This window comes from Glycine soja, chromosome 19, assembly GCF_004193775.1.
Source record: "Glycine soja cultivar W05 chromosome 19, ASM419377v2, whole genome shotgun sequence".
NCBI lineage: Eukaryota > Viridiplantae > Streptophyta > Magnoliopsida > Fabales > Fabaceae > Glycine > Glycine soja.
Genome location: NC_041020.1, coordinates 8,209,853 through 8,226,862, shown reverse-complemented (window position 1 = coordinate 8,226,862; position 17,010 = coordinate 8,209,853). Strand labels below are relative to the sequence as shown.

General features: G+C 30.2%; 1 protein-coding gene across 1 annotated transcript; it reads right to left on the bottom strand.

Moving 5' to 3' along the window:
• Positions 1–10,833: 10,833 nt before the first annotated feature.
• On the bottom strand, positions 10,834–15,819 carry LOC114400601 (delta(7)-sterol-C5(6)-desaturase-like). The gene is made up of 3 exons (XM_028363123.1): positions 15,445–15,819; positions 13,143–13,448; positions 10,834–11,446 (listed from the first exon to the last, which is right to left on the bottom strand). Exons 1-3 carry the CDS (start codon positions 15,695–15,697, stop codon positions 11,154–11,156), a joined length of 852 nt encoding a protein of 283 aa, XP_028218924.1. The 5' UTR covers positions 15,698–15,819; the 3' UTR covers positions 10,834–11,153.
• Between the last annotated feature and the right edge of the window lie 1,191 nt (positions 15,820–17,010).

Below are 17,010 nucleotides of genomic sequence, written 5' to 3'. Positions count from 1 at the left end.
TCTCACAAATTTATTTTTAAATGTAATAAAATAAGTATATTCATAATATGAATATTACTCTCACAAATTTGTTTTTAGTCTCATTTTTTTATTCTCTCAATTAAATATTTATAATATTATTCCTTTTTCCTTTTTATGTGTATTTTACATACTATATTTTAATTAGCAAAAAATCTCTTTAATTCATTTTAAATTTCCTTTTTTATCTTTACACATATATAATATTTGAATTTTTAAATTGTCTGTCTTTTAAAATCTACCTTCTTTTATCTTTATCTTTCAATTAAATTTCAATGGTTTTTTTTCAAAATAAATTATCAATATTTAAAAATAATCTTAAACCATAATTAATTTTTCATTGTAAATTCAAAATATAAATTATATATTTAATTATATTTTTTATTTTGAACTTTAATTATAACGTAATTTATATGTTAAAATTATTTATTTATTATTTAAATTTTAATTATCTAAATTTAAAAAAATTGAAAAAAAGTAAACATTTATCTATGATAAATAATGATTATGTATATGAATATTGCTCCACAATAAAATATTTTTGGATCCATCACTGCTTGGACTCGAGTAATGGTAGTGTAAACACTCACATACATGTATCACAATCGCTTTATGTCATGTGTTGCCTCTTTACCCTATAGAGTGGTGATTTATTGCAAGGGAAAAGTTCGATTAATCACTCCAAACTAATTGTATTCCACAGAGAGTTGTCTGCAAATATCATATATCAAGTGTACCACATTGCACTAAATTGCGTGATGACAATATTTTGAATTATTATGTATTTTTAATTGTTTTCTTTCTCAGCATCATTAAAGCATTTTCAGTCCAGGTTTCTTAACTGGGTTTCTTAATCATTTTTTTGTGGGTCTCCGTAATATTTTTTGTGTTCTCCACGGTACCATGTCACTCATAAGAAACTCATACAAATTTTTACTTTAACGCAAGAAATCGCAAGAAATCACAAGAATTTTCCAAAAAATCCACACATTTAATTTTTTATTATAACTTAATTATTATTGTAATAAAATAATTAATTAATTTTTTTATTTTACACTAATTCTACACTTTTTATTGCCACTATTTTTCAATTTCGTTTTTTTTCAATTACTCCACTTCACTTTTTCACTCTAAAACTTTTCCCATATTGCCTTTCCCACTTCCCCACCCCTCTTCTTTTCCCTGCCCAAACCTTCCCCCTTCCCCACATTTTCCTTTTCCACTTCCCCATCCAACTCCAGAATCTTCCTTCCTTTTCCCACTGTTCAAACTTCATTTTTCTTTCAAAAACAAAAAAATCACCCACCTTCATTTTTCTCATTGGCTTCTTCTTCTTCCTTTTTCTTCTTCCTCATTTTCCCTCTTCTTCGTTTCATAACCACCCTTCGCCGCCACTCGTTGAGCCACCAACATCGCTCCCTTGTGTGACCATGACTGCCCCTCAAGCCACCAATGTCGCTCCTTCGCAACCACGACAACCCCACTCCTTAGCGTAATCACCGTCGCCCCTCGAGCTACCATCGTTGCTCGCTCGCAGAACCATCGTCGATGATTGAGGCACCATCGTCGATGACGATGACAGGGGATTTTTCCATATTTATTCAATATTCCTTTTCCCCTTTGTATTTTTCCATATTTGTTCATTTTTCTTCTTCTTGCGGTTATTTTTCCTCTTTTTTGTACATGGGTGTTGAAGGTGGTTGATGTTGGAAAATAGTTTTTTAATGTTAAGAACCCATTTCTTCATGTTAAGAAACTCACCACGGAATTGGCGTTGGAGATGCTCTTATATGATATAATAGGTATATTAGAAATATACATAATCCTCTATTATATGTGTTGAATTTGATTAGCTTATCCTTACGATTTGTTTGTCTATGTGTGTGTGACCAAGGGGTGATAACAAGTCATGGACATGCTTTAAAGGACTTGAGCTTTGCCTACATCATAATTACTAAGTTTGAGTCTTGTCTATTTACCTATTAAAGTCTATTTTATAGGCTTGGCCTAGAAGTCTATTTACATGGAATGTTTTATAGAAGGCCTATAAACAAGTTGTACCTGCACCATGGTAAATAGGTAATCTTTCCTCTAATTTTGCTTCTTCTCCAAGGTCTTCTTTCTACGATATTTGATATTCGTCATTCTAAAGGGTGAATACCTGCAAAAGATACTCTAATGCTTAAGTTATATCTCGGACGAGAGCAATAAATGAGTATTTAATACAATGAACAATGTCTTACCTTGATATAAAAAAAATATATTTATAATTTCTTATTAGGTCTTGGATCTATGGGCCCTTGCATATCATTACCATATTAGGTAATACACTTGTAATTACTATCAAGGCTTTTAATCTACATCCTAATGATGTATTAGGATAATCTTTGTTAATATACTTTAATGATGACAAAAGGTACTTAGATATTCGATTTGGCTTAACACTTGATATATATTGGGAGTATTTGGGTACTCGTCCGAGTTGAGTGTCTAAGTACCCGTTTAAGAGGTATCTTATAGGTAAGCCTAAGAATTTTGAGTGTTCAGATATTTGGTTTTGTCAGATACTTGAATACTCTGTGAGGGGCTTTTACATGTAAGCTTAGGGATTATGAGTATTTTAGATATCTGGCCTAGCCAGATATCTAAATACTTTATGAAGGGCCATATATGCCTAAGGATTTTGAGTGTTCAGCTATTCGGCTTAGTCGTATCCCTGAATATTTTTTAGGGCTTTATAAGACTAAGGAGTCTAAGAGTTTAGGTATTCAGCTTACCAGATACTTGAATACTTTTGAGAGGCTTTATAAGCCTAATGATTCTAAGTGCTCAGGTATTTCACCTAGTCAAATACCTGAATACTTTTGAGAGGCTTTATAGGCTTAAGGATTCTAAGCATTCAAGTATTTGGCCTAGCCGGATACCTGAATACTTTTTAAGAGGTTTGCTTTAAATTCTTAAAGGTATTGAGGGTATTTTTGGATATTCGGTATGGCTGAATACTTCTATAGTATACAAGCCAAATACTTGAATGAAGAAAATTAAAAGGCTTTTATAAAGCCTAAATACTTGCTCTATTAAGCTTAATAAGTTTTTAATAAAGCCTAAAGCTTGACTTTTTTAATTAAAAGGCTTTTTAACAGAGTCGTGCCTAGGGATTTTGGGACCTTAGTTGAAATTTTTAAGAAAACTTAATATTATATAGACTATCAATTTTTACATTAATCTTTAGACTTTTTAGCTTTAAAATTATTTATCAAAGTTTTATTGTTAAGTAATTTTAGTATTTCACTCTCAACAAATAAGAATTTTACGTTGATATTTATCTATTGCAAGTATGCAATACATTGATATCAATTATCTCTTTGAGACTATGATAATTCACTTCAAGTCTTTAAAAGAATGTAAAGATGATAAGAAGAGGAGTAAAAAAAAATAAGAAAAAAATGAAGAAAAAATATTAAAATTTTAGAATATATATATATATATATATATATATATATATATATATATATATATATATATATATATATATATATATATATATATATATAGATAGATAGATAGATAATAAAATAATGGTTAAGTTCTAAAAAAATTAAAAGTATTTAAATTTTAACCAATTACTACAATATATAGATAATAAAATAATGGTTAAGTTTTGAAAATTTAAAAATATGTAAATCTTAACTAATTACTACAATTACTATTTGTAAAGACAAATATCACAAGAAACGAGATTGAGTTATGATTTTTAAAAACTTAAAGTCTTTTTCTTGAAAAACAAAGTTATCATCTAAAGTATAACTTTGTAAAACAGATAAGAAATTTTCGCAAAACACTTTTAGATGATGGAAACAAATTATGCAAAACAAGATATATATTCAAAACAAAATCAAATTCAAACCCTAGGTTAGTTTAGAGATAAATAGAACAAGAAGATAAACAAACATAGAGAGTTTATATTGGTTTGTGTCAACCACTAAGACTACATCCAATTCTTGGTAAACCATCAAGCTCTACAAAATTACAAGTATTATGTCATTGTCACTTCTGGCTCTACTACTCAAGCTCTACAAATAAGATTGAAACAACTCAATATTATTTATCTTTCCAAGCCACCACTGGCTCTAAGCAAATCAAAAGATTTGTTGTTTGTTTACACAATGACTAACTCTTAACCGTCTAACAAACGGATATACAATCTCAACACTCAGTCTTTTCTCTCAAGATATTCAAGGTGTTTTGAAAGCTCTTGAAAATTTACAAGAATATTCAAGAGCTTTTTAAAAAAAGGAATTTGAATGTTTGTGCATAGGTTCGTAACTTATTTCTTCAAAGCTTATGACATTTATAGGCCTTTACTTTTAAGTATTTGTTGTCTCTAAACGAATAGATTTCTTCACTTAAGTTTACGTTTAATGCTTGTCGTCGTTGGAACATTTAATGCTTGCATTAAATGTGTGTCCTTCTTCATGCAAAAAAACCACAGATACTTGGATTTCTTGTAGGATACTGCAACAAAAAACCACTTCCTTTGGGTCAGAATAGGTCTGCCATAGCATAGTGCATCTTTTGATGTTGTTTGGCACTTTCAGAACTTGAACTTCATTTATTCTTCATAAGATTTTATAGATCCTAGAAGAATGTCTCTGCAAAATAAATCTCAAATACAGAGTATTAAATGAAATATTTAAATGTCATCTATTAATGATGTATTAGATCATTACTTAGAACCACTTCCATCTGAAACTTAAAACGCATGATCATGTAGTATGGTTTGATATCACATAAGACACAACTTTTAACCTTTGTATTTACTTGCATCTAATCAAAATAATCAAGGGTCATGATTCATCTTAAGACACAAAAAGTATTTTGACTTAACAATCTTTTCCTTTTTTATGATGCCAAACAAATACAAAATTAAAAGTTCAAGGCAGACTTATAAGATATATCAGTTAAGTGTAAACACAATCTTATCAAATGCAGTAGAATATATAATAACTATAACACACAACATCATAAGACTTTGAAATAAAGCCTATTAAACTTCTGAAAACATCTCATTTTATTCACAAAGAGATTTTTCACATCAAGGAGATGTGTTTTAAGTACATTGAATAAAATGAAAATAGAGAGAACAGAGATTCAACAGTTAAAGTTCCCCCTGAGTTGATGTTTTCTTCTAACTTAGGCTCCCCTTTAGATGATGACTCCACTCCTTTTCAGCACTTCACTTTTCACTTTTTCTCCTCCTTTTGCTTGACATCAACAAAATAAGCATTCACTCTCCATGACCTCTACATCAGACGAGTCAAAGTCTGAATTAGAGGAGAGATAAATAGGAGACCTTGGAGATCTTGGCTGCTTTCACTTGGTGACCTTCTTGTAAGAGAAGTCTCCAATTAGTTGCCACTTGATTGCTTGTTTCTCAACATAGTGACGATCTTCAAAAGCCTGTGCAAGTGCTTCCTTCATTCTAAGTAGCTCAGCCTCAATTAATTTGACATATTCCCTTTAGGGTGGAGGATCATAAACTTCTATGGCAAAAGCATTAGGATCAATTGCTACTTCAACATCAAAATCAACTTCTTCAAAGATAGGTTGGCTTGATGATTAGAAAAATAGATTGTTAAGAGAATCACCAGATAGCATGTTTCAAACTTTCCAAGGGATGTCATAGTCACACAGGCAGTGCATAGGATTTTCTAGGACTCTATTAGATTGAGGACAAATGTTGATGTTTTCCATGCCTCTCCTAACTTTGTTGTCATTTGTTAGGAACCCATTCTTTGCAACTTTCCATAGGAGAATTTTGATGTGTTCTAGCCCCTCCCAACACTAAATAGCTTGGAACAAAGGGCCAGAATCTTCATAACTTCCAGTAACTATGTTATAAAAAGATTTCATTGTAAAGGCACCATTTGTTGTTGCATTCCAAGCAGCCACATCATTTGCTCGAGTAGGGCTAGGGGGCATACTTTCAATAGTCATGCATATATCATTTGGGAGAAAACTACATAAACTTTGAGTATCCCAACCAGATAGTGTCACGATTCACTCACCATTTTTTCAAGATCATTGTTAGATAGCACATAAATTGCCTTTTCTTGAAGTACACCATGGTTGGGGGCCCATTAGTCCACCCAGAAATGAGTAAAAATGTCATTCCTAAATTGAAATGTCAAGCCACAAAGCCTTGCTCAAATTGTTATATCATGTATAGTAAGCAATTAAAGAAAGGTGAGGCCTAAGGCAATGGCCTGGCCTTGTATATGACCTTGCTTTTTAAAAAGCCCAAGCGTGATCTTTTTAATAAACAAGCCAAGTCATGTTAGGCCTTTAGCAGGCCAGACTGTGGACCCCTGATGGGTTGCTTGACCTATTTCCACCTTTATGTGTGACTACAATGATTGTGACATTTTTCACTCGCAAAAGTAGAAAGCTTGGAGGTGCATTCATTCTGGATGAGGATTCCACACAAGAAGAAATCTCCTAAGTCAAGAAGGAACTCTGCAAGAAGACTCTGAATACTATAATTGGTAGCATTATTTTATGAGTAGTGTTTTATTTATGACCAACATAATGAAATGGTATCAAATGAGTGTTTTTTATTTATAGAGTATTTTAGTATAGAGCCTTTGTTTTCTGAACTAATATATTATTGAATAATAGTTAAAGTTGAATGACATGTTGTTTATTTTCTAACACTATTTTTGTTTGCACATTTTTTATAATTAAAATAATAGAAGTTTTTAATTTAAAAACTGAAGCATTTCACACCAAAAAAAATGTTAAGTTGTCATGTAGCAATGATGGGTTATTACAATTTCCATCGAGGAACCCGACTAATCACACTTAGTGGATTTGTTGGCTCAACATACAACGTCTCTCATGGATTCAATGGGCTTAACATCCCCCATGGCGCTTATAATGGAGTGCAACCCCTTGAGCTAGTTGCAGCTCTAGGCATTCTTTAAGAAAAAAGTTTTGCCTCATTAACAGCTAAAGCTTTTGGCCTAGTCGTAAGTTCTCAATCCTACAAATAATATCATAGCAAGGTAATTTAGTAATGGGTTTGAATCCCCCAAGTGACACTAGGAGAAGATTACTGGTTTAACAAATTGTGTCTCTTGGGGAATCATCTCATGGTGCCTATATTAGATGCAACCTATGAGAAATCATTAAGGAAATTAAGTTGTGCCCTTGCTAACCGCTATATCTTTTAGCCTAGTGGTAAGCTCTTGACCTTACAAGATCTCTTCTTCCAACCAAGTTATTTTCATCCAAAAGATTCAAACATAAGATTCTGCTTAAGGGATACGATAAGGTTGTCAAAACTAGCCTGGCCTAACAAGCCATTTGAGCTAGGTTGGGCCTGTAAATTCCTAGTCTAAACATATCGGCCTATTTAGCTTGACATTATTTTTTTATTTTTTAAAATATAAATTTATGCATAAAAATTGGTCAATTCGGCCCCTTCCACGGGCCAATGAGTTAAGGTGGTACAACTCATTTTAACCATTTGGCTCATCGGGCTAGGCCAATTCATCCCATTTAACAACTCCAGTCTAGTTTCACTCACACCAATGACATGTTTGTAACATAAGATTTATTTGATTATATAATGGAAAATTAATAAAAGTTTAATATATTTGTAGCTGATCAATTCACATTTAAATATGAGAATAAAAAATTAAATTGAACCAAATAAAAAAATTATTAATAACTTTTTTAATTTTTACATTTTAAAATCAATTTAACAATTTAAATCTCTTTGCGCATTTTGCATATTTTGGTCACCCAAATTTTGTTTTGAATGAGATTGTTTTTATACAAATTATTATGGTTAAAATTATTTTAAAGTAAAATGATTTATGTTTAAATTTTTTTCTTTAAACAATTTAGTAGTCATATAAAAAATTGTCTAACAGATATAAAGTGGTCTAGTTTAACTAATTGAGAAGGATCTTTGCGTATTATAATTTTTCTAGATAAAAAAAATAATAATATAAAGTGTATATATTGTATACCCATAAATATTTATCTAAAATCACATTTTTAATTAAAATAAAAATTTTAAATTATTGAAGGTAAAACTATTACCTTAATGCAAGAGCCCAACTGTAAAATTAGTTTGTCACAAACATACCCTAAAATAAGGGCCTTTTTTTATCAAAAAGGGTATAATTTTTCGTTATTCTCCACTCGGAGTAAGTTTTAAAAAATTATATAAAAGAGGATAAGTCATAGGTATTACTACTTAAAGTTAGAAGTCGTAACATTTCTTATGACTTTTTATTTTTTAGCTGGAGTCATAAACTTATTTACGACTTTAATTAAATTTTTTTTACAACTTTGAAGTCGTAGGAATTTTTTTTTGTTTTATGACTTTAAAGTCATTTTTAAAAATTATTTAAATGTATAATAAATAATATTAATTTGACTTATTATTAGTATTTTTTTATGATTTTATTTTATAATTTATTAATTTATTTTAATGTTTTATTATTTAAAAATGTTATATATTTTGAATATTATTTTATTTAAATGTTTTATTTAAAATTCAGATAATCTATTAATAAAAATACATAATGAAATTAAAATGAGATATTAAAAATTTGAAACACTTTAAATTAAAAATTTGAAACAAAAACATTAAAATATATAACATATTTTAAATAATAAAACATTAAAATAAATAAAATATTTTAAATAATAAAATATGTTTTATATAATAAAATATTAAAAATTTGAAACACTTTAATTTAAAAAAATTTAATATCTCCTTTTAATTTTATTATATATTTTTATTAATAGATTATCTAAATTTTAAATAAACAAAAATATTTAAATAAAACAATATTAAAAATATATAATATATTTGAAATAATAAAATTTTAAAATAAATTAATAACACATAAAATAAAACCATAAAAAATATACTAATAATAAGTCAAATTAATATTATTTATTATACATTTAAATAATTTTTTAAAAAAAATTAAAAAAATAAAATAAAATCATGAAAGATATAAATGTTAAAAAATAATAACTTAAACATTAAAAAGAAGTGATTTGGACTTCAAAGTCGTAAAAAAAAGGTTTTACAACTTTAAAATAATAAAACAAAAAAAAATTCTTACAACTTTAAAGTTATAAAAAAAAATTAACTGAAATCATAAATTTCACGACTTCAGTTAGAAAAATAAAAAATCATAACAAATATTACGATTATTAACTAAAAATCCTAGTACATGTTACAACTTAGTTTCTTTAAGTAATTTTTTAAAACTTATTGGATTGAAAATTAATATATATATATATATATATATATATATCTTTTGGTAAAAAAGTCAAAATAAGGAGTATGATGTGACGATTTACGTGTGCCATAAATGCTTGTGACTGAACCGGATTGGAGGTATGGCGTCTGCTTCTGTCACCTGATCTCATCAGACAATCTAGCAGCACACACACTTGCTCTATTATTGTTCACTACCCTACTCGTCTTGCCCACTCAGATGTACATCATTAATAACAGTCACTTTCTGTTTTGTTTACTTTTGACAAAATCATTGAGTATTTATTATATTAAGACAAAAACATTCTATATTATTTTTAAATAAATAATTAAAAAAATTAAAGATTCAGTCATTTAGATAAAATTATTTAAGTTAGACATATAATTTAGTCCCTTGTGGCAGTCTCGCAGGTTCTCAATGTAGTAGTATCTGTATGTACAAACTTATTAAATTAGTCTTTGTATGTGCAAACGTTAACGGCTTGGTTCCTGTAATTATGTGTTATATTCTTATTTGATCATAAAAATAAAAATGCGTTACACCTAAAAGGATCCAGTGCAATGTTATATATATATATATATATATATATATATATATATATATATATATATATATATATATATATATATATATATATATATATATAAAGGAATTAACGATGATAGAAACTAAATCGATGTTTGTCGTATAATTATTGATTTAATAAATTTTTACTTATAAGAACTAAAGTGAGAATCTGGGACATTTATAGGAACTAAATTATATGGCTAATCATTTATTTAAATATTTTTCCTAAGCTAAAAAAGTTAACACATCTAGCTGAATATGTCACTCATACTTGTAACTTAAGTTCAATTCTCAAATTTCTTCCGTTGATAAGCGATATGTAAATACTCATAAATTCTCGCTGAAGTTTGTGGTCCTTTTTGACCTTGCAAAGAGACGTGTTTTTCACTAACCTGAACTTTTTCCTACCAAAAAATGTTTCATATTAGTAATCTATAGTGCAAATTTTTATTACGTGTAATATCAATTATGATTCTAATTTTGATTGAAAATAGAAGAAGCATAAAAGAATTGTTTATATAAAAAAATAAATTAATGTGCAACACATTGATATTTTAGGAGAAATGAATGTATGAGTAAAAATATCACACTAATTGGAAGACACTATCACATTAATCTCTGAATCGAAAAAATATGTCAAACAGGTTCTTTAAATATCAAATAAATCTCCAATTTTTACTTGTTGGCATTTTGATCCTAAATATACGATAATAAATATCATTTAAATCTTTTTTTTTTTTATAAAAAAAAGACCATTGTGATTGTCGATTTGCACTTTCGAATACTTCTTTCTAGTTTTTCTCTATTCAAAGACTAACAGAACATGGCCCTCTAATTCCAAGGACTAAACAATTGTTTACTCAAAGTATTTTTAAAATTAGTTTAGAGGATAGTGTAATTTATTCTTTAACAAAAGTAGGAAAGAAAATGAAACAAAACAAAGCATTAATAGGAGACCATCTATTCTCACATCTAGAGAAAACTGCATTACCTTCAAAAAAGAAAAAACTGCATTACTATCTCAACTCTACCACACAATTTGAGAAAGAAAATAACCTCAATCACATACACTAACAATGGGATTAGAGACAGGGAAGCTCCACTTTAACCCTCAACCCTGTCTCTCTAATATAGAGCCATCACCTTGTGATGAAACACCAGAAAAATATAGCTAACACATTTATGCTTTACATGCAAGTAAGCACATTTCAACAATCCAAACATGATAATAAATGACTGCCAATGTAAGTCTGCAATTCATCACATAGCCTTGCCCTCGTCCTCCTCGGGGTTGTGAAGAGTTCCAAATAGCCAATCCATCCATATGGTGTAGTGGCCATAGTTGTGCCGATATGTAGTGTGGTGAATGGTGTGGTAACCAGCACCCATAACAGGCCACAATTTTCCATGAATGCAATCATGAATATTAGCAGTCCAAATGCCCTCAATGAATATGAGGACTAAATGTGTAGTAAAATGGATTGGCATAAAAAACAAACAAAGGCTATGAGGTAATGCCTGAAGTATCCCATCAAGAGGGTGAAATGCCAAACCTGAGATACATAGGGAAAAAGTCAGTACACCCTTCATCTGGTGGGAATGTTATGGACAAAAGTGGTAATGCCTAAAATCAAAGTGATGATGGAAAAGAAAACGATGGTAGAGCAAATCAAGATGATGGCACTTTTCAAAACCATAGTTTGTCAGAAGAACACAAAATGCAACTAACAGACTATCATACATAAAGAGAATAACGGTTGCTTCCAGCAAACAAAATGAGACACATTCATCTGTAAGGGAACAAAAAATAACTCACATAAAGTATATTAATTAAAAGGTTTGTTACTAGAATTGCATGTCCTTTGCAAGTGTCGTACACTCATACTATCAGTACTTATAGCCCACACCGATAGCAACCACTAAAATGAAAGGAAAATAGTGTAGAAACTGCTTAAGTTTACTTTGTCAGCTTGCATTTAAAATATATAAAAAAATATGGGGGGACTAGAAACAGACAAGGTCAAGCTTCCAGAAAAAAGATAGTACTACTAGAAAACACTTGGTTTATGATGGCTAAAAACTGAAAAGTGGCATAGCATGTTGAGAAAGTAACATAATGAATCCAAGGAATTATGATTATGGCCAAAGGATAATACCTTGAACCCTCACCCCAATTTTGGAAGTATATCCATTGGTTGACAAAACAAGAAGTCACATGAAATGTGATGTCAATACGAACGTTATTGATTGAGGTACAAAACTACTTGATTGATTCCTACAAAAGTACATATTTTTGTCTCTGTACACATATTTAGCTCTTATCTATATGATTGGTTTTTGTCCATAGCTTTATATCCCCAACAAAAATTATTCTCTCTGTGTTTCTGATCAGTCTCCTTCCTTTCAGAATGTCTGTATTTCTATTTCCCTTTTATCCTCACTAATATTCCCTTTCCTCATAGGTATGGTATTCCTTTTATGAGGTTTTATGAGTTTCTTAGAGAAGATGGAGCAGATATTGGTGATATGTATACGAAAATGTGTTTTCTTAGAAGTATAGTTTCAACCTACAGCTGTATTGACCAGAATAAATAGAAAAGTGCAGAGAATTGTCTAACTTCTTAGTAAAAGACAAAGGAGAAGATGCTATATTAAAGAATCTTAATGAATATATACATATAGATTTTCAAATGCATTTTGGATTGTGACTGGTAATTGATTTGTTTCTGCATATTTTAGCTAAGTAAGCCATTAGATAAAACAAAATCACAAATCTAGCAACAATTTTGGAAGGCTTCCAAGCCTTCCCCCCTCAGCTTCTCAGTCAGGTTCACTGCCTCCCCAAATCACCAACTCCTCTGGAAAACATATCTATGTTCCTCATCACATAAGGTTCAGAAGGACAGCTTTTATTTCAGAGCTAGAATATCATCAAACTTACATTCCAAATGATAAAGGAGTACTATCAGTGATAAACTTGGAAGTTCAATGGGGAAACAATCCATCAAAATCACATGATGTGGAATTCTTACCAAGCTCTAATCCTTAAAATCAGTAACATCTACCGCAGCATACGCATAAATTATGAAATAACTCAACAATAGACAAACATTTTTTTAAGACACTATGAACTATCTTCATATCAGGCATTATAAAAAGTTAAAAGAATTACTACATGGATAAATAGAGTTTTTAGATTGACATAACTATGACAGCAGCATTGAAATGTTGAATATTTAATGTACTTACCAGCAAAAGGGGAGAGAGTGTTCTGTTTATTGTAGATGTGATGGGTAGCATGAAGATATTTGTAAAGCGGTTTTATGTCGTGCAGTTCTCTGTGCATCCAATAAATACCAAACTCTACAATACTTAGATAAATTGCTAAATACACAAGGTATGCAAGCCAACCAACATTATATAATCTAGGATAGCACTTTGTCCAGCCAGTTTCTACCAGGTACTCCGAAACAGTTGGAAGCAAAGTGTACCAAGGCATGGCTTTCATAGCAACAGATATTTGCAAGAGCATGGCTCTTCGAGAGGGAATAGCATCTGCAATGGTAGATTTAAATATATCAAGAAATCAAAATTACAAAAAGTCCTATAAGCACCTTATACAAAGAAATAAAGAACTAAAAAGACAATGACACACAAAAATTAAATACAGGTATACTTGAAAAAGGCCATTAGTTTGGTCAATGAAAGTCATACAATACAATTTTTCTACTTAGTTGAGTTACGCCTACAATAACTCGAACTTTCTAGAGTCAGTCAAAAGATAGATGTACACAACTAGTCTCAGGCTTCAGAAACTGCAGTCTGCAGCAATAAACATTATTTCATGCTACTGCCTGACATAAAGCAAGAGGTAAAATATAACTATTATCCCAGTGGGCAAGTTACAGTTAAAGTTAAAAAGTTCTATCATGTTTCAGCAAGCCATCAAACTATGATGAAGCAGAGAACAACTTCAAATTGTCCTTCATGGCCAACTGACAATTACTATTCGTTAGGAATAAAAGTTAAACAAAAATGCATAGCAGCTATCTAAATGAGGCTCTAGTCATTTTATATGTTGTGTATGAAACAATGAACATCAATCTTTTGATTGACTAAACAATAGAGTATACTATAAAACAATCCACCAGCAGTATGATCCCTCTTGTAAAACTTCCAGTAGCACACTTATATAAACCAAGGTTTTAAATTTTTGTCCGGTTACAGTTTCATTGGAATCCTTAATATCGTGAAAAATTGTGGACAAATGTGGCTGATGTAAACTGCAATTGGAGTCACAAAGACCTTAACGTTGAGGCTGCAATTGGAAAGATCATAGCAGAGTTCAATAAAAGCCCTCTCTAAAAATGCATAAAGATAAGTAGTCATTTCAAAAGGGAAAGTAACAGCCCAAGTTTTAAAAAATTCAAGTCCCGCATACAGTCAACTCCATAATCTAACTTAACAGAATGTCAGCAGTATTGTAAGTATTATTTGAAAGAACAAGCTTCATATTTGGTTCAGTGATTTTTACAGAACAAGGCCAAAAGTCCCTGATTGTTGCTTAATGTGAAACAGGAAAACTAGCTTTTAAGGAAAAACCTCTCCACATCCTTTTCTCAGACGTTACACAAACACAAACAACTACAAAAGCCTTCTCTCACTAAGTGAGATTATTAAATGGATCAGACACAAATACAACAACAACAAAGTCTTATCCAACTAGGTGATGTCAGCTACATGGATCACACAACACCACTCGACACGGTTAAAAACCAAAGTTTCTGACACAAATACAAATGGGAAAAACCCAGTTAAATTATCTAGCTTAACAAGAGAACCAACAATACTTAGAGGGCACAATACATCAATTAGATGAGAACCAATCACTCAGCTTACCAAACAGCTCATAATATATAAAATATAAGAAAAATAAAGAGTCAGAAAACAGATCTAAGAAAAGAAAACCAGAAATCACACGCATCAGCATAAACGTTACAGTTAGAGAAGCATAATCCATCCAAGCAAACACCTTAACATTATTAAAAAACATTAAAAACAAAAAGTCAACCACTGAAAATCACACACTGGAAGACCCCAAATCCAATTGAACTCCAATCCACCACCCCATAATCTTAAACCCCAAAACAAGAAACAGTGATACAGGAACAAAAATCCAAAACACCAAAAGCCCAAAAAAAATATATTTTTTTTCTAAAAAAAGAAGAAGAAGAAGAAGGTTAAAACCAAAGCAAGAAGGAACCAGATTAACAAACTAATCAAAACCCATTTCACATCAGAGCCAAAATATGCCATCTTTAACAAAACCAGACAGAGAAACATACCAAAAAAAATTCAGCTCCCCCACAGATATCCTCTTTTGAATACAATCATATTCGAGACAAGGTCAAACACTAAATATAAAAACCTTAATTCATAGCGCTAAAAAAAGTACAAAAAAGACTAATCCCTTCCGCTAGACTCAACCTTCGCAATAGAAAAACACACACGCACATAAAAAAAGGAAGGGTAGAAAAAGAAAGAGTAAAACCTTTGGGAACATAAACGTTGCGCTTCCAATAATAAATGTAGAAGCACCACAGGAGGCCGGAGAGGAGGTAGAGGAGGACGCCGCCGAGGTAATTGCGAAGCCACGTCTGGAGGAAGTGCGGGAGTGGGCCCCACACGAAGTGCGGCAAGAGGGTTCCCAACACAATGCGATTGTACAAGTCCGTGTCCTCGACGAACAGCCTCGAATATTCGCTGTTCAGCAACAACGTTGTTGCTGCTGATGGCTCCTCCATCGTCGTTGAGAAGAGAAGGAATAATAAGAGTGAAGAGATATACACAGAGAGAGAATATGAAGTGAGAAGAACAAACAGAGACAGAGAAGGCGCAGTTTTTAATTTGGTTTCGTGGTGTCATGTCATCTGTGTTATTTACTTTGGATCTCCTTTTATAAACTTAGAAAGGTAGATTTGGGTAGTTATTTTAAGGATTTTTGAATTTTTATTAGCCAATTAATAATATAATCTCATGTGTATTAATTTGTAAAAAGCCATAATACACTTTATTATCTGTTGTAGTAGTTCGAGGTTAGGGTTACCAACAAAAATGTCATTGCCTTTATCTATTAATAAGTATTTTGTGTATTGCACACATGTTTAAAAAAATGATAAAATGTATATCTAAGAAAATATTAATTTAATTAATTATATCATATGTAAATACTTATTCAAATATAAAAATGTAAATTAAAATAAAAATATAATCATTTTTTATGTTTAAAAAAATATAATATTATAAAAAATTATTTTGATAGTAATTTAGTTTTAAATATTTCATTATAATTTATATTGATTAGTAATATTTCATGATTGATTAAAGAGATTATCAAATATAAAATTTGTATTTTATTGTTAATTTTGTATTTTTGTCAGTAAAAAGATTTAAACTCCTAAGTCATAACCTCTTTTTTCTTTCTCAAATCAATCTTATCTTGTAACCCCATTACCAATTGAATGGTTAATTCAAGAGAAAACTTGTTATGGTGCATAATTTGGTGTGGAAGTCCAAATTAAGAATAGAGAAGGGAGAAACTCATGGCAGTACCTATGTATGGTAGCTCTATGAAGTTGACGTTGCTGAAGCCATCTATCTGTTTACATTGATCATTCTTTATATTTCCTTTTTTTCTTTCTCTATATTTAATCAAGAGGAGTCTTTCTTATCAATTAATCCCAGTACGATTAGTCGATAGGTGAGAAATTAGAAAAGAATGCGGTGGATAAAAAATAATTTAAGATATTTGGAAGAGAAAAAATAGAATAGAAATAATTTTAAAATGACAGGATTTATTTCTTTTCGTTTTATGGTTTAAACAACAGGTATTTTTTATTCGACGGACTAATTTATTTATTAAAATATGAGTTTATTTAAAAAAAATTATGTTTTTTAATGTGTTTATTTAAATTATTTCTGCTTTAAAAAATTATTTGTTTTAAAAATTAATTATTATCTGCTTCTTAAAAAAATATTTATATGAAAAGTGCTTATTTTAAAGTCATTTTTTAAAAAATTTAAATAAACTCACGCACAATTTTATTCCTATTGAATA